Source organism: Giraffa tippelskirchi, chromosome 13, assembly GCF_054371585.1.
Source record: "Giraffa tippelskirchi isolate mGirTip1 chromosome 13, T2T-mGirTip1v1.2.pri, whole genome shotgun sequence".
In the NCBI taxonomy this organism is placed as follows: Eukaryota; Metazoa; Chordata; class Mammalia; order Artiodactyla; family Giraffidae; genus Giraffa; species Giraffa tippelskirchi.
The window spans coordinates 9,371,570-9,393,254 of NC_137287.1; the positions used below are offsets into that span (position 1 = coordinate 9,371,570).

The 21,685-nt window shown below is 44.8% G+C and overlaps 1 protein-coding gene and 1 long non-coding RNA gene across 51 annotated transcripts in view; both read left to right on the forward strand.

The window, feature by feature from the left end:
* The window catches only part of GTF2I (general transcription factor IIi), an 83,082-nt gene extending 69,256 nt beyond the window's left edge, over positions 1–13,826 (forward strand). For 22 of the 50 annotated variants that reach the window (XM_081557989.1, XM_081558003.1, XM_081557993.1 and 19 more), the window contains 15 exons: positions 299–482; positions 1,463–1,521; positions 1,888–1,962; positions 3,059–3,160; positions 3,985–4,050; positions 4,378–4,561; positions 5,581–5,639; positions 6,192–6,272; positions 6,695–6,778; positions 7,143–7,326; positions 8,818–8,846; positions 10,538–10,579; positions 11,365–11,406; positions 11,877–11,952; positions 12,679–13,826. In XM_081557989.1, the coding sequence (XP_081414115.1) occupies positions 299–482; positions 1,463–1,521; positions 1,888–1,962; positions 3,059–3,160; positions 3,985–4,050; positions 4,378–4,561; positions 5,581–5,639; positions 6,192–6,272; positions 6,695–6,778; positions 7,143–7,326; positions 8,818–8,846; positions 10,538–10,579; positions 11,365–11,406; positions 11,877–11,935 (1,250 nt within the window). In that variant the 3' untranslated portion in view covers positions 11,936–11,952; positions 12,679–13,826. Of the gene's footprint in view, positions 1–298; positions 483–1,462; positions 1,522–1,887; positions 1,963–3,058; positions 3,161–3,984; positions 4,051–4,377; positions 4,562–5,580; positions 5,640–6,191; positions 6,273–6,694; positions 6,779–7,142; positions 7,366–8,817; positions 8,847–10,537; positions 10,580–11,364; positions 11,407–11,876; positions 11,953–12,678 lie in introns of all 50 variants that reach the window. The other 28 variants (XR_014073356.1, XR_014073360.1, XR_014073378.1 and 25 more) reach the window with 2 other exon arrangements.
* A 3,442-nt stretch (positions 13,827–17,268) lies between these two features.
* LOC145532612 (uncharacterized) lies at positions 17,269–19,920 on the forward strand. Its single transcript, XR_014073430.1, has 2 exons — positions 17,269–17,748; positions 18,045–19,920. It is a non-coding gene; the product is annotated as an uncharacterized LOC145532612 (long non-coding RNA).
* The last annotated feature ends 1,765 nt before the right edge of the window (positions 19,921–21,685 follow it).

Here is a 21,685-nt window from a genome sequence, read left to right on the forward strand (position 1 = left end):
GTGTACCAAGTAAAATGCCTACAATGTTAAGTGGAAATTGCTAGATTGTTGGGAACTTTGGCACAATGTATTTGAGCATGCACAGGTGTCAACTACACTTACTGTGGTGACCACTTGAGAATATATGCAAATAGCAAATCATTATGCCATACACTTGAAAGTAACATACTGTTATATGTTCATTGTATCACAATTTAAAAATGCATATAATAAAAGCATAAAAAGAGACTGCTGTCAGACAAAAGTCAAAGATTGTAAAATTTTACCTTTCGTAAGTTATGTTCTCTTACACTTTCAGCTCAAGCTCTTGGACTCACGGAGGCAGTAAAAGTACCATACCCGGTGTTTGAATCAAACCCCGAGTTCCTTTATGTGGAAGGCTTGCCAGAAGGAATTCCCTTTCGAAGCCCTACCTGGTTTGGAATTCCACGACTGGAAAGGATTGTGCGTGGAAGTAATAAAATCAAGTTTGTTGTTAAAAAGTAAGTTCTCTTTGCCATTGCATCCTTTCTGGAATTGAGGCAATTAAGTTGCATTTCTGTTGAACATCTTCTGTAACGTCAGGTCATGGCTAAGCCTTTGAGGTCTGTGACAGAAAGTACAGCATGAGCCTGAGGCCTCTCCTCGTCCGTTGTTGCTCTTCTTTAACCTGCACATGATTTTTTTCCCCTTGACTTTCTTCATCAGTACAAGGAGAGTTGTACTTGCCCCACAGCGGTGGTGCTGACATTTGCTAAGGGATGCTATGATGTCTCTCTGAGTATCTTATCCATAGATACTTGAAGGAAGGAAGAAAGTGCTGATATTTAATGTGCTCTGTTTATTCCTGGTTAAACTTACAGGCAACTGAATTTCAACAGTTAAGTTTCTCGTTTTTATGTCTACGGAATTTCGGGAGCTGAAGAAACTAAACTCCTGTTAGTTAGTTTTCATTTTCATGAAAGTGAAAGTCGCTCAGTCGTCTCCGACTCTTTGCGACCCCATGGAGTGTACAGTCCATGGAATTCTCCAGGCCAGAACACTGGAGTGGGTAGCCTTTCCCTTCTCCAGGGGATCTTCCCAACCCAGGGATTGAACCCAGGTCTCCTGCATTGCAGGTGGATTCTTTACCAGCTGAGCCACAAGGGAAGCCCAAGAATACTGGAGTGGGTCACCTATCCCTTCTCCAAGGAATCTTCCCAACCCAGGAATCAAACTGGGGTCTCCTGCATTGCAAGCATATTCTTTACCAACTGAGCTATCATGAAAGAAGTCATTTACTCTTCCTAAAATCTTTTAGCAGCTAGTTGTGGGAAGGAAAAGTACAAATTTTTTTGTCCACAATGATAGAGATTATTTTTGCCTTACAGAGTTATTTTGTGGTCACCTTCATTTAAAAAAAAAATTGATCATCACAAGTTTTACTAGCTATGAAGACCAATATTATACTGGCCACTGTAACGTTTCTTGGTTTTCTCTCCAGACCTGAACTAGTTATTTCCTACTTGCCTCCTGGAATGGCTAGTAAAATAAACACTAAAGGTAAGAGATTATGTACACCTTTATTATACTTTGGTGTATTAAAACATACTGAGTCACTGGCAGATATTTGGGGGGGTGCTTTTGATTTGTTTCTGAGCTTTTTAAGGTATTTTATTTAATGCCTGCCCGTGCCCCCCCACCCCCACCTAAAAGTAAACATTTCATTGGCAGTTTCATATTGCAGTCATCCTTCATTCATGTGTCCACAGCTTTGTTGAGACTCATGTGGAGTGTTATACCATCAGTTTAACTCTTCATGTTTCTTTGAAAAGAGCCAAACTGAATTTTAGTACTCTGCTTTTATAGAGCACTTCCTTATGGATTTTTTACAATATCCAAAAGAAATGGTATATGCTTACTTTACAGCTTTGCAGTCCCCGAAAAGACCACGAAGCCCCGGGAGTAATTCTAAAGTTCCTGAAATTGAGGTCACTGTGGAAGGTGAGATTGCTCTGTGGCCCGTTTCTTTACACTCTCCAGTTCACTGATTACAGCTGTTGCTTCTTCACTCTAGTGTTGACACTTTTAGGAAAATGGGCCTTTACAAAATTTGTTTTAGGTGTGGAAAGCTTACCTATGGTAAGTCTAGATTTCTAAATGTGTCTAATCAACAGTTTCAAGTAGAAGATGAAATTTCTCCTCAGCCTCACCACTACTTGTTATTTTCTGCTTTTAGATAATATCCATCCTAATGAGTGTCCGTTCCTTTTTATTGCTGAGTAATATTCCATTGTGTGGATATGTACCGCATTTTGTTTATTTATTCATCACCTGATAGACATCTGGGTTGTACTACTTTTTTGGCTATTTATGAGTAATTCCACTCTGAATATTCATGTACAAGGGCAGTGATGGGTTAATGAAAAGTGCTTTTGACCTGCCTTCAGGGTGATGGGGTAGACAGATCCAGCTTCTCCAGAAATACCTTGCTTTTATCACTATGCCATTTAAGAATGCTTTGGTTTTTATTCAGTAGCTTGAAGTAATTAAAGATTAGAATGTTGACTCTTCATATTTTATTGAATTCTGAGGCCATAGTCAGACTTGTAGTGGAAAACAATTCATAACCCATAACATTGTTTCTGTGTATTTCTTAGAATTCAAAGAAAATATATGTCAGAAATAGCTAGAGAATCCAAAGGAGAGCTTCATAGTGGAGATGATATACTTGTATCTAAAGTTGTGTTTTTGTTCAGAGGCTGAAAGAAAAACATAAAGGCAAACGTAAGTGACCAGTGGTTTCAAAATGGTGTGATGAATCATTAAGTGAACTGAAAGTTCCTCATATCAGCCAGAAAGCTAGATGTGTTTTGGGGGAAAATGTCGCATTGTAGGGATGGAAGTAGAAAAACGGACAGAGGTCTGTAGAACTCACAGCAGTGGCCTTTTCCTTTACAGACTGCTTATGTCCTCATCGGACTCAACTTTTCCAGCACAGGTTGGCCTTCAAGAGCAGGTTGTACAGAGGTCACTAGCAGGTGATTGATTGTGTGTGCTGACTGTGCTTTGTGTTTGTTTGTTTTTTATTCTTCTTTAGGCCCTAATAACAGCAACCCTCAAACCTCAGCCGTTCGAACCCCTACCCAGACGAATGGTTCTAATGTTCCCTTCAAGCCTCGAGGGAGAGAGTTTTCCTTTGGTAAATATATACTTCATTTTTCTTGATTTCATTACTTCAAATAAAAGGAATTAGTAAAATACTGTATTTTACTAGTTGTGCTGTTTTTTATTTGGTGAGTTAGTATATATTAACAGTTAAAGGCGAAGACTACAGAGCCAGATTGAGTTCAAATCTGGCTCCAATCCTCATGACTCCATTACCTTGGGCAAGCTGCTCAGCCTCTCTGTGCCTCCGTTTCCTGGCCTGTAGATGGGGATAACATTATTTCCTGTTCCATAGGGTGGTTTTTAAGATGATACATACAGATCATCTAAAGGGTAAAACTGCATCTGGCACAGAGTAGATACTTTAATTGTTTTGGGGGAGGTATTTTGGTCTTTGTTTATTTTGTTAATATGTAGCTGACATGTTAGTAATACAAAGTTAAAATTAAGTTATTTGCTCAGTTGTGTCCAACTCTTTGCGACCCCATGGACTGTAGCCCACTAGGCTCCTCCGTCCATGGACCTTTCCAGGTAAGAGTACCAGACTGGGTTGCCATTTCTTTCTCCAGGGAATCTTCCTGACCCAGGGGTCGAACCCAGGTCTCCAGCATTGCAGACAGACTCTTTACTGTCTGAGCCACCAGGAACCCCGGTAATATAATAAAACAGTTAAATAATGCATCAGGATTAGAATAGTTACCAAGACATGACTCTATTGAAAACCTGTGTATTTTTTATTTTGCGCTGTGTAAAGGTGCACTATAAAAGAAGATGAAGAAGTTCCTAACCTTGGATGTATACTAGTAACTATTACTAACATTTTTTTCTGCGGGTTTTTTTTTTTTTTTTCCCATGCAGAGGCCTGGAATGCCAAAATCACAGACCTAAAACAGAAAGTTGAAAATCTTTTCAATGAAAAATGTGGTAAGTTTATTTTGAAGTATTATTATTATTAAAATATGAAGTAGCTTTTTTATAAAAAAGAAGAATGTGATAAGTGTAAAAATGTTCAGCATTTAAATATTATTATCATCAGATATGTGTGGGCTTTGCAGGTATGAATTTGATCGTTTTTCCCACATTACTTCAAGAAATTGAAGACGTTTTTCTAAAATTAAAATTCATGTGATTTTTTTTTTTTTAAAGAATAGTTTTAGTAGCTGCAAAATGTAGTTTGAATGCTTTTTTTTTAAGTTTAATTTTTTAGAACATTATGTATATGAGCAACGATAAGTGTGTTTCGTCTTTTAGGTGAAGCTCTTGGCCTTAAACAAGCTGTGAAAGTGCCGTTTGCGTTATTTGAGTCTTTCCCAGAAGACTTCTATGTGGAAGGCTTACCCGAGGGTGTGCCATTCCGACGACCGTCGACTTTTGGCATTCCACGGCTGGAGAAGATACTCAGAAACAAAGCTAAAATTAAGTTCATCATTAAAAAGTAAGGAAATAAGATGAAACGAGCTTGCCCCCTGAGTTGGTACAGTTTGACTCTGGGAGATGGCATGTGGATTCAGCTTTGGGGCCCTAGAGTCAGAGAAGCTCTTTAAGCTGTACTTTTGTATACATTTAAAAATTTTTGTAAGTGGTCAAAAGAGGGAAGGAGGGCTGTGACTTACCATAGGGATGACAACTTGATTTTGCAAAGTCTCCTTATAGTCAATATATATTTTTAATGGTTGATACGGCTGGAATCTTAAGTGGAGGTTCAGTGTTCTAAAGCCTTTTTATTTCTCCAGTTTACAGAATAGTTTAAATCTCTCTTCTGTTTGCTTGGGATCTGTGAATTATACCAGCACAGCTGAAGTAGATGAAAGTAATTGGAGTTAATAAAATATGTATCATTGTCCAGGAATTGCTCAAAATTAGTTGAAAGGAATTTTAAGATTTATTTATTTATTAATGGCTACCCTCTGTACTTTCAGCCAGGTCTCTAGAGGCTAAGACTGTGCCTCTGCTTCCTCAGAGAGACAGACTGTTTAATTTTTACTTTTTGGCCTTGCCATGAGGCCTGTGGGATCTTAGTTCCTCACTCAGGGATCAAACCTGCGTTCCTTGTATTGGAAGCATGGGATTGAAGTCTTAACCAGTACCTCCAGGGAAGACCCAAGAGAGACAGACTTTTCACAGCTTGACTTTTCACAGCCTGTCTTTATATTTCCATGCTACCTGCACGCAGGGATCTTCTGTTTCCTTCTCAAGTCTAGCATTGCATCTTTCCAGGATATATTGAAACCATAGGAAGAAGCTATTTAAAGTAAATAGGGCTTGGTAGATGTTAAAATCACAATTACAGTCAGTCTTTTTGTGTGTGTTCCTTTAGATACCCATGTCATTTCTGTTTCTGCTAAGAATGTGTATGTATAGAAAGTTAACTAGCTTTTTAAGTATCTTACGTGTTTAATTTTTAATGTTTTACTATTGGAATACTAAGACACATGCTTTTTCTCTTGTTTTTAGGCCAGAAATGTTTGAGACTGCAATTAAGGAGAGCACCTCCTCATCTAAGAGCCCTCCAAGTAAGCATTTTGCTACAGAAAACACTTTGTTAGACACTTAACCTTGCAACAGTAGTTTTTAAAATTATTGCAAGAGTAGCTATTGAAATAAAACCTGGAAAGTGCATTCAAAGTCAGGGTTGTGCCTAGTTTATAATTTTTAAGTTTTTTAGTAGTTTAAGGATCTCTACGTGTCTGATGCTCTACGAAGCAGCATGAGGAAGACAAAAAATGAAAAACATCTTTCAGGAGGCCCAGTGTCACAGAATAAGAAAACATGTCATGAGGAACAAAGCTGGCTTAAAATATGGTCTTTTAGGGACTTCCCTGCTGGTCCAGTGGTTAATACTTCACCTTCCAATGCCGAGGGTGCAGGTTCCATCCCTGGTCAGGGAGCTAAGATCCCATATGCCCTATGGCCAAGAAACCAGGAAATAAACAACATAAGCAATATTGTAACAAATTCAATAAAGACTTAAAAAAATATATGGTCTTTTATAGTCTGTATTATAAGCATTAGGGAAGATTTAATTACATTTTGTGTATGTTTTAATCTGAAGTTTCCATTTTCAGGAAAAATCAATGCATCACCCAATGTTAATACTACTGCATCAGGTGTTGAAGACCTTAACATCATTCAGGTGACAATTCCAGGTATGATCTCTCTGCCTTAATTATAGCTTGTTAGGGTTTCATGGAGATTGAATATACTGCACATGTCTGTTGTCCCCCTAGCCCCTGCAGAAATTATTAACCAAATACATTACCATGTCAGTTTCTCTCTATAAACAGTGCTTGGTAATTATTAGATTCAACATGAGCTAAAACCTGTAGGCTACCCAGATTCCCAGTGTGTTTAAAAAATTTATATGAAATGGCAAGCAAAACTGTTTATAACTGGAATGTTGTTGCATTTTCAGTTTAGTGCTATTATTAAATTGTTTGGTTAAATCATTTCAATCTTGATTGATTTTTTTTAAAACATTCCCAAAACATAAAATTACATAAAGCACCTAAAAATGTATATGGTATTAAAATGAAATTGTTAAGTTACAGCTTTCTCTTAACCTTTTTAGATGATGATAATGAAAGACTGTCAAAAGTTGAAAAAGCTCGACAGCTAAGAGAGCAAGTTAATGACCTCTTCAGTCGAAAATTTGGTAAGTTTTACATTTGTGTATGGCTTTCCAGGTGTCTCGGCATCTGCCTGCCAATCAGGAAACAAGGTTCCTTCTCTGGGTTGGGTAGATCCCCTGGAGGTGGAAATGGCCGCACACTTCAATATTCTGGCCTGGGAAATCCCATAAACAGAGGAGCCTCGTGGCTCCTATAGTCCATAGGGTTGCAAAGAGTCAGACATGACTGAGCATGGATGCAGGTATTTGCATAGTACAGCTTGCAATAAGCCAGGAAACTTTGACTCAGATCTTAAAACTGAATTATGCTCAGGTAGTTGTCATCTGTGCTTCTGTAAACTCTCACTAAGGTGGACTCTCTGCTTTTATGCCATTTGTCTCACTATAGGTGAAGCCATTGGGATGGGTTTCCCCGTGAAGGTTCCCTACAGGAAAATCACAATTAACCCTGGCTGTGTGGTGGTTGATGGCATGCCCCCTGGAGTGTCATTCAAAGCCCCCAGCTATCTGGAAATCAGCTCCATGAGAAGAATCTTAGATTCTGCTGAGTTCATTAAATTCACAGTCATTAGGTATGTGAGAGTGACTTGCTTGATCATAAGACTAAACCTGCAGATCACTGAGGCTGAGTCATCTTCCAAAATGTGTTCCTCTGTAGTAAGTTTACTGTGCAATGAAATGAACTAATAATACAGTCCTTTAGTTACTGTGAGATTCTTTCATCCTTGTGCTGACTCTTAATTCTCTGGTTTTTAAGGCAAGGTGTTGTTAGCACACCATGACCTGTGGACCGGCTCCAGCCTGCCATGTGTTTTTATTTTTGTTTTGTTAAAACCCAGTCACTCCTGCTTGTTTACATATTGTCTATGGCTGCCTTTATATTGCAGTGATAAAATTAAGTAGCTGGAACAGAGACAGTGTGATCTGGAAATATTTATGTCTGGCCCTTTACAGGAAAATGTTGCCAGCCCCTGCCTGAGGCATCTCTTCCCAGGCTTCATGTCAGACAAGGATCCAGTGCTAAGGCACTTCTGTTTCCTCATCTGTCCAGTGAGATGGTAGCTGTTCCCTTTGAGAGTGTGAGCTGCTTATCCACAGAGTAGGAAAGGTTGCTACACCTGCACACTCCCAGCACCGTGAGGGTTCCATTCATTGATCTGTGCTGGCACAGGAAGTGCTACACACATCCTCTTTGCCATCACCCGAGTAGGAGTTCCCAGGGCCCTTCACGCTTCTCTTCCACCTCCTCCAAACTTCAAGTTCCCACTGTCTGCTTAGGACCAACACTCAGAAATAGTTAATGTCTTGTCCTCCCAAAGGTTCTTCTCTTTTCACTAAAATTACTGTGATTTCCTATTATTTATTTATTTTAGTGTGTGTGTGGAAAACATAGTTGTGGTTGTTTTTTTTTTTAATGTATTCATTTTTAATTGAAGGATAGTTGCTTTACAATATGGTGTTGGTTTCTGCCATACATCAACATGAAGCTGCCCTCGGTATACATGTGTCCCCTCCCATGCTTCCCCCCACCGCCACCCCACCCCTCTAGGTTGTCCCAGAGCCCCTGTCTGAGCTCCCCGAGTCATACAGCAAATTCCCACTGGTTGTCTAGTTCACACGTGATCGTGTATATGTCTCCATGCTACTCTGTCCGTTCGTCCCTCCCTCTCCTTCCCCTTCACTCTTCCACCTCCCCAGAACTTAGCTGTGGTTAAATATACCCATTCATGGTCCAATTCTCACTGTCTGCTTAGGACCAGCACTCAGAAATAGCTAATATATTACCCTCCCAAAGCCTTTTCTCATTTTTCTAAAATTTCTCTATTTCCCTTTACTTTGTTCCTATTTTTTCCCCACCATCCTTGGTGTAGCATTTTCTAATAATGTGCCCTAATTGTTACTTATCTGTCTATAGGTTTAAAAGTAGAAGATTAAATGGTAGTGGACAGCTTTTGTCTTTCTAGCACATAAGTAACAGGGGCTAAATGTTAGTTGAATAAAAATATACATGTAAATGCTTGTAGAGTTAAAAAAACACTTGTACCATCTGTTTCTCTCTTTAGACCATTTCCAGGACTTGTGATTAATAACCGTGAGTATTTCTGGATGTTTTTTTTTTCTTTCCCTTGGATGTGAGAAAAAGGGGTGGGTGGGTTTGTGCAGGTCTGTGTGTACACTCACAGGCGTAATCCAGCAGCAGAGTTGTCGTTTTAGGCCTCAGTATACAGCACCGGTCACTTTATGGATGCGATATTGGGCAAGTTGCTTCGCTTTTAAAAATCTGTTTACTTACTCGTATGATACAGTAGTAATGATACTTGCACCCATTTTGGCAGTTTTAGAGCATTTTAAACGACACATGTCATATGTCAAGCCTCTAACACAGGGACTAGCAAGCTCCTTTCTGTGTAAATATAAAGTTCTAGTACAGCACTGCTGGGCCTATTTGCTTATGTCAGATTTGAGAAATTACGACAGAGCAACCTGCAAAGCCTAGAATATTTACTCATTGCCTCTGTGATGAGGTTTGTTGACTCCTGATCTATAGTATGTGTTCAGTAAGCACAATCTGTATTTATTCCTGTTTTTACTGTTACTACTTTTCTGATTACTGGGCTAGAAAAAGCAAGGCTTCTAACGTGATTTAGCGACTTCTGTTACATTGCGGCCTTGTGTCTGGCAGTCACTGGGCTCTCAGATAGTGTTGCACAAGCAAGTGTAAGTGTTCTTCCAGTTCCCCGATATTGCTGTCATTTTAAACGGGTTTTGTGTGTGTGTGTGTGTTGTTGTTGGGTTTTTTGTGTGTGAAACAATTATGCTAATATGTTTTATGTTCTTCTATTCCTTTCTTGTTAAAAATTTTCCAAAGTGACAGTTATCCTTAACTGATACACCGTTAGCATTTCAGTCCTTTTTCCAGCTGGTATTGTCTCAACTCTTTAACACCCATCTATATTGAGCGTTCTGTTCTATACTCTGTTTGTTGGGAAAGCGTTCAGGAGTTTTCAGTGACCACTGCGCAGCTGAGCCCTGTGAGCTGTTGGTTCCCCGCCTGAGCTGAGAGTCTCGCAGCTGTTGTGCCTGTTCCCGCTGCCCCATTGGGCTTCACACTGTCTGCTCTCCTTTGGCTGTCTTGCCTTTAGCGTCGCGGATTTGGTCTTGTCTCTTTTGCCTCCCAGTTTTGAGTTTCATTTTATTCTAAAATGTATTTATTTGCTTGTTCCCCCAAGCCACTAGTTCTTTTTTAATAGATTCTGTTTTTTTTGTTATACTCTCTATCTTGGCCAAGTGTGTCAGTATCTGGGGATGTCAATAATAAATGAAAGGAAATCTTGCTTCATAGATTTTTCAGGCATCTTTGGCATTCAGCTTTAATTAACACCAGGGATCTTTAAATGACCAACCCCATGATAAGGTGTGGGGTTTCTTGTTTTGTTTTTTGGAAAACTTGTTTGATTGCAATTCATCTCTCTTCTATGTAACTTTTAATTTCAAAAGATACTGTATTTTATGCCTCCTTACTCCTTTACCATAAGTTTAAAGTGTTCAGTTTTGTTCCTTTCCTTGTGTGGTAATACTTTACAGAATTTTATGGTAATTACTATGAGTTAGTTACTTGGATAGGATCTACCGCAACTTTTAATCTTTGTTCCCTCCTTCTCATAAGGAAAATAGTGCGTCTTATAGCAGAGTTGGAGCATCAGGTTAGAGAATGTATGCAAAAATGCTTTTCAAATGTAGCAGTGTATCATTATTACTTAAATGAATCTGCTTTCTTTTCAGAGTTGGTTGATCAGAATGAGTCAGAAGGCCCAGTGATCCAAGGTAAATTAACCAGGGTGAAACATGGAAATATTCCTGCTTACGCAGTAAACCAGATCACATCAATTGTGTGGCCTCACGTGCTAATGTGTACCTAACTCTAAGGAAGGTTAATTCCACAGCACACATGTCCACATGTATGCACACACTCAAGCACACGCAGGCTTGGTTTCTTTGACTCCTCGTCTAAAAGCCTACGTGGGCTCACACCATAGGTCCTCACTGAGAACTGGACTGCATGCCATTGGCTGCACCTTCCCATGTCAAGCTCAAGCTCAGGAACCTGAGACCAGTGGTGTTGACTGTGGTTGTGTGACGAGAAGATTGTCTTTTAACTTGGTGCCTTATGCCCTTCATTTCTGATGGTTGCTGTAAGCCAGACTGTTGGATGAAAATGCATGTGTTGTAGTTTTAAAAATTCCTTAGAAGCAATTGTTTGTTTAGGCCTGCTGTGTGGTTCACTGAAAGTAATGAAAGACTTCCATTAAAAGGGATCCCGCAGAAGGAAGGGGAAAAAGACAGAGAGAACCTCCTTCTTTCCTGGTGGACCTGTGTTAAGATTGTTATTTAAGACTTTGATCGTGTAAGGTAGCAGGTTTCAGAAAACCAGGTTTTTGACAGTCCAGTCGAGTAACCGTGTTTTTAATTCCCCAAATCTGTGGCTATTGTTTCATCCTAGATGGGGGCTTCGTGTATGTCTAGAGAGCTTTCTCCCGCTAGGCTTTTTACATGACTGAAGGCAACTTTTGATCAGTGTTTTAATAAAATCTTCATGTGTTTCTCTTCAGAATCAGCCGAGCCAACCCAATTGGAGGTTCCTGCAACTGAAGGTAAAAAGGGTAACCTGGTTGTCAAAAATTGAAGTGCCAAGGACAAAGGATTAATTGTGGTTTTGAAGCTCTTTACCTGGAGCCACGCGGTGGTTTTGTTCCTTGGTTTCTGGGTGAAGTGAGTTTGTAGTTTATGCCCAGAAACATTGTGTTTAGAGATGACTTATGGGTTCTTCTCTTCCATTTTCCCCAAATGACACTTAATGAATAGTTGAAATAGTTGAATGACTGCTTTATAACCTAGATTCAGTTAGTGTGGGCCCTTTACATGCATAAGTAATAAGGCATTTGTGACTTTGAAAATCTAAGTAACAAAATTTGGAACTTAATTGCTGGAGAAGAGTCTCTAGTTGCTACCATTTTTAGTACCTGTCAAGTTGTAGTGAATAGTTTGGTATGAGTAGATGTATAATCAAGCAGACCTGCATTCATAGCACGGTTAATCTGTTCCCTTTTGTTTTTCTTGATAGAAATAAAGGAGACTGATGGAAACTCCCAAATCAAGCAAGAACCAGACCCTACGTGGTAGAACTCTTCCCTCCTAGGGTAAATCAGCGTCCGTGTCCAGGATACCATGTAGTGTCTAGGGGAACCTTCCTGCATATTTGTAAGCTGAAGTGTTTTCCCTACTTCAGCCATAAACGGTGGCCCCACCTTCGGGGCATGTGAGGACCAGGAATAAGCATACTGGGTGGTCTGAGCTAGAAGGCTCAAGCATAGAGATTTTCCTTGGATCAGCATATGTCTAACAGGCAAAGATGTTAAAGCACTTTGCCGCCAATGGAAAGTGTTTTGTTTCTGATCTGTAGGTTAATTCTTGTCCTTGCCGTTGGATGCACTGCGAGTCAGTGTCACAAGACTGACCCTCCCCTAATCGCTGTAATAGTATTTGCAGAGTCTGGCTAAGCTACACAATCCATTGTGTATCTTGCCTATGATTCGGCCTGATCCAGTCATTCCAAACATCTTAAACCTTGCCAAGAGGGGCGTTCCTAGACCAGGAGTCAGTGAGACTTGGTGTTCATGTCATGCAGAGCCTCACTCAGCCCCCCAGCATTGACTTTGCATGATAGTTAGAGGGTACAGTTATCTCTCGCCTGTAGCTGACCGTCTAGTTTTTTTATACGGAGGTTTTTTTGGTCATGGAGTGGGCCATGTACCTCCAGTCCCTGGACTGAAGTGGTGATTAAGTTGTGATATTAGTGAAAATCATAAATTCCTATAATCAGATTAACCTGTTTTCTTGCTTGTCTGTTTTCTTTCCTGTTTTAGCTTAAAGTGTCAGTGAGTGAGAAGAGCTTTTCGGACCTGTTACTGCCCCAGGCTGTGTAATATACTTGTATAACAGAAATACCTTCTATACAAACCTTTTTTTCTACTTTTAGATAGAAATGTCTACTTTTTCAGCAGTTCTGTGAATTGAATTAAAGAGCAGAGTGACTGTAGATTTGGAATGGCTGGTTTCCTTGGGAATGTATTATAAGGATTTTACAGCAGTGCTGGAAAAAACGACAGGGAAAGTGACAGGGGTGGAGCTCATCAGATTTTTTACATATTCAGCAGAGCCTTCAGCGATGGTGTTTGTTTTCGAATCAAGTGAAGATATCTCCTACTGGAACATCTCAGCTTCGGCAGTGAAGAAAACCCCTGTGATATAGTTCAGCTCTTTAGTTTTTCTATTGGAGAAAATCATTTAAATGATCCTTTTGTTCACGGCTCTCCTTAATGACTGAGTGAACAGTTAGTATCTGTATATTTGACTAAATCTTTTCCTAAGCTCTCTATCATGGTTCATATGTTTTTTATCATCATTAAAACACAACCATCAGGATCAGCTAACAGCCAGTAAGAGGTCGGTAATCTCAGCGTGTGGCTAATAGATGGAATACAGAGAACCTCTTCCATCCACATTTTTCATCCAAATAAAATGCATGGCGTACCAGAAGTTTGAGGTCAGGTATGAGTGTTGGGGCGAGCTGAACGACACTAGAGCCTCACTGCCGTGTGCCCGGTCGTGGTGTGGAATGCTTTGGAACACTACCCCAGCTCGGCTCAGAACTCGGGGGGGGGGGTTCGTTGCCTTCATTACTCTGCAGTTGAACCAGTGACACTGAGGCCCCAATGTGGGCAGTGAGGGGTCAGTCAGCTGACCAGGCACCCTCTGACATTCTGCGCCATTTGTAGGAGAATCTTACATGTGTTGAGATTTCACCAACAGCAAGAGATGTAAAATACCAGCTATACGAAAAGCTAGAGTATGTGATGGCATAGAGTTTTCATTAGCTTTATCACAATATTCACAATGGAGAATTATATTACATGGTAGCAGAAATAGGCATTTTTATGTGTTGCTTATATTTTACCTCAAATTGTAGATATAGGGTAATAAATAAAATCCATCCATGCCTTTCACACACTAATTCATTTCTTTCTAAGGTGTTTTCATGACTGTCGGGCAACCTGGGGCGGCTTGGCGGTAGGCGGACTGTGAGGCGAGATCAGGTCGCCACTGTCCAGAGGCTCCGTGCCGCGTCAGGACACCCCTGCCGGGGGTGAGTTTGAGACCACTGTGCCTCTGGTCCGAGCTGGGGCTGGAGCCCCCACCGTTTTGTCTGTGACCTGCCAACTGCATGCGGTGTTTGAGGTCAATCCCTCCCGGGACGGAGCCCGTGTGTGAGCCCCTCCCACATAAAACACCGGCTCCAGGTCTTTTCTGTTCTCTCTGCATCACCTTCTGCCTCTCCGTGACCCTTACCAGTGTGACCTCAGGGAAAGCCAAACCGATTTGTTGATAAACTTAGCAGCCGACCACCCCAAGGAGACCGCTGCTCTAGTAGACCCTTGGGGTTCCTTTCAGGTGTGCGCCATGGAGTTACCCTTGTACACATAACCCTCTAATGGAAAGTTTGTGGGAGCACAGACTTGGCAGGAGATGTACTTTCCTACTCAGTATAAGTGTATATATATATCCAGTATGAAAATTCTGTATCTATGCATACACGTATCTTTGGGGATTTTTTAAGTTTCTTATAGCTAAAAGTGAGCTCATGAGTCTCTGCGTTGTGGACCACAGCTCAGAATCAGTGTGGCATCTTCCTCCTGCTAACTTAGGTATAAAGACACCCATCCTGCCTCTGAACAGCTTACAGGTTCCTTTAAGAAATGTTGACTCTCAGTTGAAACTCTGTGAGCAGAAGAGCGTGGAGGTGGAAGAAGTCATTTTATTAACTCACTGTGTCTCCCAGAGGCTTCACACACCCCTGTTCACTCTGCTTCCCCACAGTCGGGGGGTCTCTCAGTACAGCCTCCTTACCTGCAGTGGTCAGATGAGCCCTAGTTTCAGCACCACAGGCTTGTTTAAAAATGGCTGCGGTCACCCTGGCTTGCTCATGTGGAGCCCAGGAACCGTCTAAGGAGCAAGCCTTCTGCCGCACGTGTGAGTGAATAGGTTTTGCCTTCATAATGAGACAGTTGACAAAGAGCGTGATTCTTCAAAGGGCGAGGGATGTAAAACTCACCCACCAAGGTCTTTTCCTGGAGGACTGGACTGAAAGACTAGCTACAGTTCACAAAGATCTCATCAGTAATTCTAATGCGCCCTGTGTTTCTGAAACAGTATTCTCATCCTGTGATGACTGATGGTTCAACATGATTTTATTAGGAAATACAGCAAAATGACCAGGGACATAGGCTTTGTCACCAGCTCCAAGCCTTGCTTCTGGACAGCTGTGATCTTGAATAAGTTTCCAACAGTAAAACCAAGGAAGCATGTACCATTACAGGATCACTTAGACCCCGATGGTGAAATTGGGCCAACTGCTTACACCCTCTTGCCCAGCTCTGAGCCTTGGGTGGCAGGGAGAGCCAAGCTCTGTTTCTGGGTCAGCTTCTGCCCTGGGGCGGGTGGCAAGTGCTGCTGCAGGCGAGGCTGCTGGCACCTCCGAGAGAAATCTTCACATTTACCCACCTGCCGCCACTCAGACTGTGCAGTGCATATAAGCTTACCCTGTTGAGCAATTAGCACATCCTAAGAGACGTTTTTTCTTTTCATTGGCCTATATCGTCTATGATACCTGAAGGGCATTCATGTTGTGTGCCCAGGTCACCTTGGGACTTGAGGGAAGAGGAGGTAGACCAAGAATTCAGCCATTGCCACAGTCTTACCTCGGAGGCTGTGGCGTGGACAGGGCTCAGGTCTGCAGTGCCCAGTGTTCTCAGGACAGCCGTCGACTACAGCAGGCAGCCAGGCCTACTTGGAAGTAGGTCATCTCTCTGATCATCCTTCCAGCAACATTTCTACCGTGTTTTTTTTTCTCCCCACCAGGGACCAAAAAGGTCCACTGGAGCGGAAGATTGAGAGACCGACCAGACCTTTCCAGTGTCCAGACCCCAGGCCCCATTCTGAATAACCTCAAGCTGCTGGTTGGTTTAACCATTAGTGAACCATAATTGTCACACACCGCAGCGCACCTCTGGACACCTTCCTTCCTAAGTGGAAGAAGCCACGTGTGTGTATTTTGAAAGATGTGGTGTTCTCCACGGGTGCCTCAGTTTCCCCGTGACAGAGACAAGGGGACAGGATATGAGGAACTGAGGCGACCCCGGCCCCTTGGTGTGCTTGGGTCCCGGTTCTGCTCGGCCCTGAGTCCAGTCACATGAGCACAGGTGGGGCTGTGCAGGTTTCTGGTTAGACGCCCCCGCAGAGCGGCTGTCCAGCCCCTGCAGTTTGGGTTGTTCTGTCCCACGTGTACTGAGGGGTGGTTAACTTCACCTCATGACTGCCAGCTTTGGCTGAAAGGGCAGATAACGAAAGCAGGTTGTTGAAGTCCCAAGTCCCTCAGGTTACGGTGGCCGGTTGACAAATCGGTGGGTAAACCTGGCTGCTGCAGCTCCCTGGCTTCAAATTCCTGTGAACTGAAGGAAAAACAGCAAAGCTGCTTGTCTTCCCAGCTGCCCAACTCCGACCAACAAAGGTTTTGTGTGTCAGCTTCCTCCTGTCCCATCCCACCCTTCAACCCCCCCTTCCCTTGTGGTTTTATTTTGAGGAAGTCAGGAAAAGTAGCACTGAAAACATGCTATGATACAACACCCATGTGTGTAACAGTGTTTCCTGCCAGGTTTCTCAAGTCAGAATATGTGGTTGGTGGGCCTTTTGTAGCATTGACTTCCCACGTGATCTCAGGATGCCCGTTGATGCCCATCGTTCCTCACCTGGAAAGCGATTGTGATCCTTAACCAAAGACAACATGCTGGTCAGTGCCTGGGGGTATCGAGTGAGAACTGTCCCCACTCATATCCACTCAACCCCAACCAGAGGCAGCAAGAGAGAGAGCCACCTCTAAGGCTCTAGGAAGAGTTTAGATAAATCCCAAAAGAATATGCATTTGCATCATCTGTAAATTAGACAAGCTGTTCTCTCCTTTATAATGACCAATCTAGATCCTCAAGGGAAAAGTCCTTAATGAAAGCAGGTGCAGGTTTGCAGAAAGGCTAGATCAGAGCAGGCACCCACCCCATGGCGTAGGGTCAAAAGGCCATAGCAAGTCTTGGCCTTCAACAGAGGAGCTTTCGGTCGAGGAGAGTGACTTCGTTGTCCCCAGTGCTTGATGCAAGCCGGGCCACCACCAGACACCACTCTGCAGGTGACTAGTGCCTCACCCCAGGCCTGTGCATCTGCACTGCCCTCTACCCCCTCAGATGGGGCAGAGGTGCCGAGTCCATGGCCAAGCCCCAGACTGATACCATGCTGCCAGCTGCCTTTGCACAGTCTCTGGGCGAGGTGGGGGAGACAACGGCAACCCAGCCCTGATGACTGGATTTAGGAGGCGGGATTTTTCTCATTACTGGAATTAGCTTGAAGTTCAGAAGAGCTCACCACAAAACCCCCTGTGGCGGTAGCACACGGCTGGATTTAGCCTTGATGGTTGATGAGCTTCAGATGACTTTTGCCACATGATGCATCTCGCCCCAGTGAGGAAGTGGGGCAGGAGGCTGGGTGCAGGCAGGCCCCAGAGGCTCCCGGCTTTGGAGCGGGACCAGATGGTAGTGAAGTGAGTGAAAGTTGCTCAGTCTTGTCTGACTCCTTGTGACCCCATCAGGCTCCTCTGTCCATGGAATTCTCCAGCCCGGAATTCTGGCCATGGGTAAGCCGTTCCCTCCTCCGGGGGATCTTCCCAACCCAGGGATCAAACTCGGGTCTCCTGCATTGCAGGAGGATTCTTTACCGTCCGAGCCACCAGGGAAGGCCTGACTTTGGAATGGGACCAGATGGTAGAGTCCCTTTGATTTTGGCTAAGCACCCACTTGGTGTCAGGATGTCTGCCAGATGCTACAGTGCAGAAGGTACAGCCCTGGCCCCACCCCTAGAACCCGGGCTCCTGTCTACCATCCTCCCCAACCTGGCCTGGGAAAGCCCCTTCTCCACCCCCCGCCCCATCCTACCCCCATGACCCTGGGCACAGCCAAGCCTGAGCTCTCCCAGGCTAGACCGGGGGCTGCCCCACACACAGCCACCCAGCTCACCAGCGACAGCTCCAGCAGAGAACACAGGGCTCCCTCCCTGAGTCTGAGCCCTGCACCATTTGCCCCAGCAGCCTGCAGTGCCAGCTCTCATTCATCTGACATTTCCCTCATTCCAGGCCCAGCTTAAACAGCAAGAAACTGCCTTGGACCTCCCTAAATACTCCACCATCCTTGGAATAGGTACAGTTGCTAATATCCTTTTACAGATGAAAAAAACAGGCTTGGAGCTTGCCAAGGGCACCCAGCCCTGTATGAATAGGTCAGTGTGGGTTGGGCTCCAAGCCACTGTGCCCACAGCCAGCAGTTGGTGTGTGCATGGCCTCCTGCAGACCAAAGGCTCAGGCTGACTCTTGTGGTGTCCGGGGCGCTCACTCCTGTGTCCCTAGGCCAAGGACCTGGCTGCCGTGTCATCAGGCCCAGGGGAGAAGGAATCCCTAGAATGTGTGGCTCGGCAGTGTCCTAGCTCCACTCCTGACTACAGGCTCCTGGTTCTCTTCTGATGAGGCCGCAAGGCCCACCCCAACCCAGCCAGAGCCCGTCCCTGGTCTGATCTGCTGAGAAAGGAAGACGAGGTCCCCTGGGAACGGGTGGTTAGTGGCGTGCATTTCCACACTGAAGCACCTGCTTGCCCTTCAAAGCCTCCGCCCCACACAGCCAGGCTCACGGCCAAGGAAGCCCTCAACCAGCGGCTCAGGGACCCCTCCTGCACCTCCCGGCGCCAGGCGAGATCTGGGCCTATGGGCTGACCCAGGAGGCCTTCGTCACAGGACTGGCAGGAGGCTTAACTTAGCCTCTGAGGAAGAACTGTCATGTGATGAGGGAGGCTGTGTTCGCGTCTTGTGAAGCCCGATAGAAGACCCCAGAGGCCACTGCCTGGGCCTCAGGCTCTCGGGCTAAACCCATCTCCTCACAGCCCGTCCCCGTGGCCCAGCCTTGGGGATTTCCTGGCTGAGGACTGCCCAGCCCCATCCATCCGGGGAAGGCGGCATCTGGAGAGAGGCCAAGGTCTTTGGGCCAGACCGGGAAGCCCTGCCTCCCCTCCTATCAGGCATGTCGTGAGAACCTCCCTCTTCAGGGAGGTGGAAGTCTGGCTCCTCCCTCGTGAACCCCCCCAATATCATTCATTCATTCAGAGGGATCGATGGTTAAGAGCGTGGGTCCAGACTGCCTAGGTTCAAGACCCAGCTTTTTGCTCCACAGAGGTGACAGCCCATTTAACCTCTCTGCACTTGTCTTCCCATCTATCAAGTGGGGGAAATCACAGTGCCTTCCTGAGAGTCTCACTGTGCCGATGAGATAAGATCAGATCATAAATGGAAGGCACTCCTAACCCAGGCTAAGTCCTTTGTTAGCCCTTGATGGGAAGTGGGTGGGGGAGATTCTAGGGACTCTGGTATTATTATTATTTTTTTACATACCTGTCAATAATCACTTTATTTTTTTAACTTAAGCTTTTTATTTTATATCGGAGTATAGCTGATTAACATTAATGTTGTGATAGTTTCAAGTGGACAGCAAAGGGATTCAGCCATACATACACAAGTATCCATTCTCCCCTAGAATCCCCTCCCATCCAGGCTGAGCAGAGTTCTCTGTGCTCTATTGTAGGTCCTTGTTGATTATCCATTCTAAATACAGCCATGTGTACATGTCCATCCCAACTATCCGTTCTGGGGATTCTACGAGCTCTGGTATTCTAATACCTGGGGGATGTATAACAAGATCTGCATAATGCTAGCTAAAATCTTATAATGTTTAGTTAAATTTCATTTTTTTCTGCAGTGTTCTACAATATTACAGTTTGAAAATTTAAAATATTTAAGTTTGTATCTCCCCCACCAAAAAAACCAAACTCTTATTTATTTCGCTCATTTTTGTTTGTATGTTTTATCTTTTTTTTCTTTCTAGTTTTGCTCATTTAAAAAAAATTAATCATTTGGTCACTTGTTTCATCCATGCATTAAAATAAATCCTATCTTATCCTGACAAAAAGCCTGCTTAGGGAAGTCCTATGAGGTAAACATGAATTCTTAGCGCTTCGTACTTTGGTCCCCTCCTCTCTGCCCCGGGTGTGGGGAGGAGAAAGGCGAGGTTCAGGGAGACCGCAGGAGGGAAGTGGAGAGGTAGCAGCTGATGGCTCAGGCCGCTGGGTCGTGCCTGGGGTCTGCTGGCCAGGGCAGTCTGGCCGGGCGGTTATGCAAGAGTGGAAAGACTTCTGAGAAGAAAGGAAGTCAGTGGCGGGCCGTGACCCGGACTGGCGCCTGGGAGGGGGCACCGCTTGCAGCCAGCCCCACCTGCCACTTCCTCTGCCCTTCCCAGGTGAGCAGCACCGAGAGTCTGACCTCAGTGCGGGGACTGCAAGGCGCACCACGTGAGACGGGGAAGAACCGAAGACAAGCTGAGCATCCTTCTGGGAGGGGGCGTTTAGTGAATGATTAAAGGACCGTCACTCAGCTGTGAACCAAGTGCCGTGTGCTGTGGGTTTAAGGGAGGACCGCCATCCATCATGGGACCCCAGTCAGTCTATTCTTGCTTTCAATTTTCTGTTGTGGTAAAAGGCACCCACAGAGAAGGGCTGTGTACGAAACTCAACATGCCTAGGGCCGGGCTAATTTTAGGAAGTGGGTGCACTTGTGGAACTGGCGTCCGTATCAACAGAGCAAATCACTCGCCGCCTCCGGCTCCCCTCCACTCACTGCCGCCCCGGCCCCTACCCCCGGAGGTCACCCTGGCTTCCAACCCTACTGACTGGCCTGGGCAGGTTTGGAGCTTGGGGTCGATGGCATCCTGCAGGAGGTGCGTTTTGTCCGCTTCTCTATCCCTGCGTTGTGCCTGGAAGGTTCGCCCATGTTGTGTGGGGGCAGTTCTTTCCCATCGCCGAGCTGTGCCTCCTCCTATGCAGGAAGATCCCAGCTGTATAAGTGGCAATGACCAGAGGAAGGACTGGCAAGGCTGGTCACGCCCAGGGTTGGTGACCTCGGGGTGACTGGGGAGCAGCAGTGTCTAGAGGGGACCTGCTGAGCAGCTCTTCCAAGCAGAGGAAAGAAATGGACCCCAAGCTTCCGAGATAACACCCCCTGCCAAACGTCAACCCTTGCCCCTGGTGGTCCCGGGGGACCCGTGGCTCTCAGAGTGCTCCCAGCACTGATGGCCTTGGCCACCATCTCTCCCTCTTGGAATCTGAGAGTCTGGGCCACAAAGTGACCCTGCCCACCTGAGCCTGCAGTCAAATTTCCTGGGTCTAAGACCACTTGCTCTGTGACCTTGAACCAGCCCTGTAACCTCTGAGCTCCCGGAGTCCGTGTATCCCTGGCCAAGGACCCCAGGCTTCGGCATCATCGGCTCAATGAACATGAGTTTGAGCAAATCCCGAGAGGCAGTGAAGGACAGGGAAGCCTGGTGTGCTGCAGTCCATGGGGTCGCAAAGAGTCGGACACAACTGAGCGACTGAACGACAACCGATCCTCTCCCAGCAAGCTGCTCCTCCCTCACCCCTGCATCCCAAATCCCCTTCTCCCTCTTCTCAGCAGAGATGGGGGTCCCCTTTCACTCAGGAGGAAACCAAACTGGCTCTGAGGGGCCGTTCTTTGAACAGGATTTGAACTCAGGTCTCAGTCTGCCCGCCCACTACTGTTCTCAGTCACACTCACCCAGGGTGTGCACCGGAGGCTTGCACACCCTCCCCTGGAGGATTCATCACTCCATGAGCAATGCAGTTACTATCTGAATACTTGCAGAGGGCCCACTGCATGCCAGG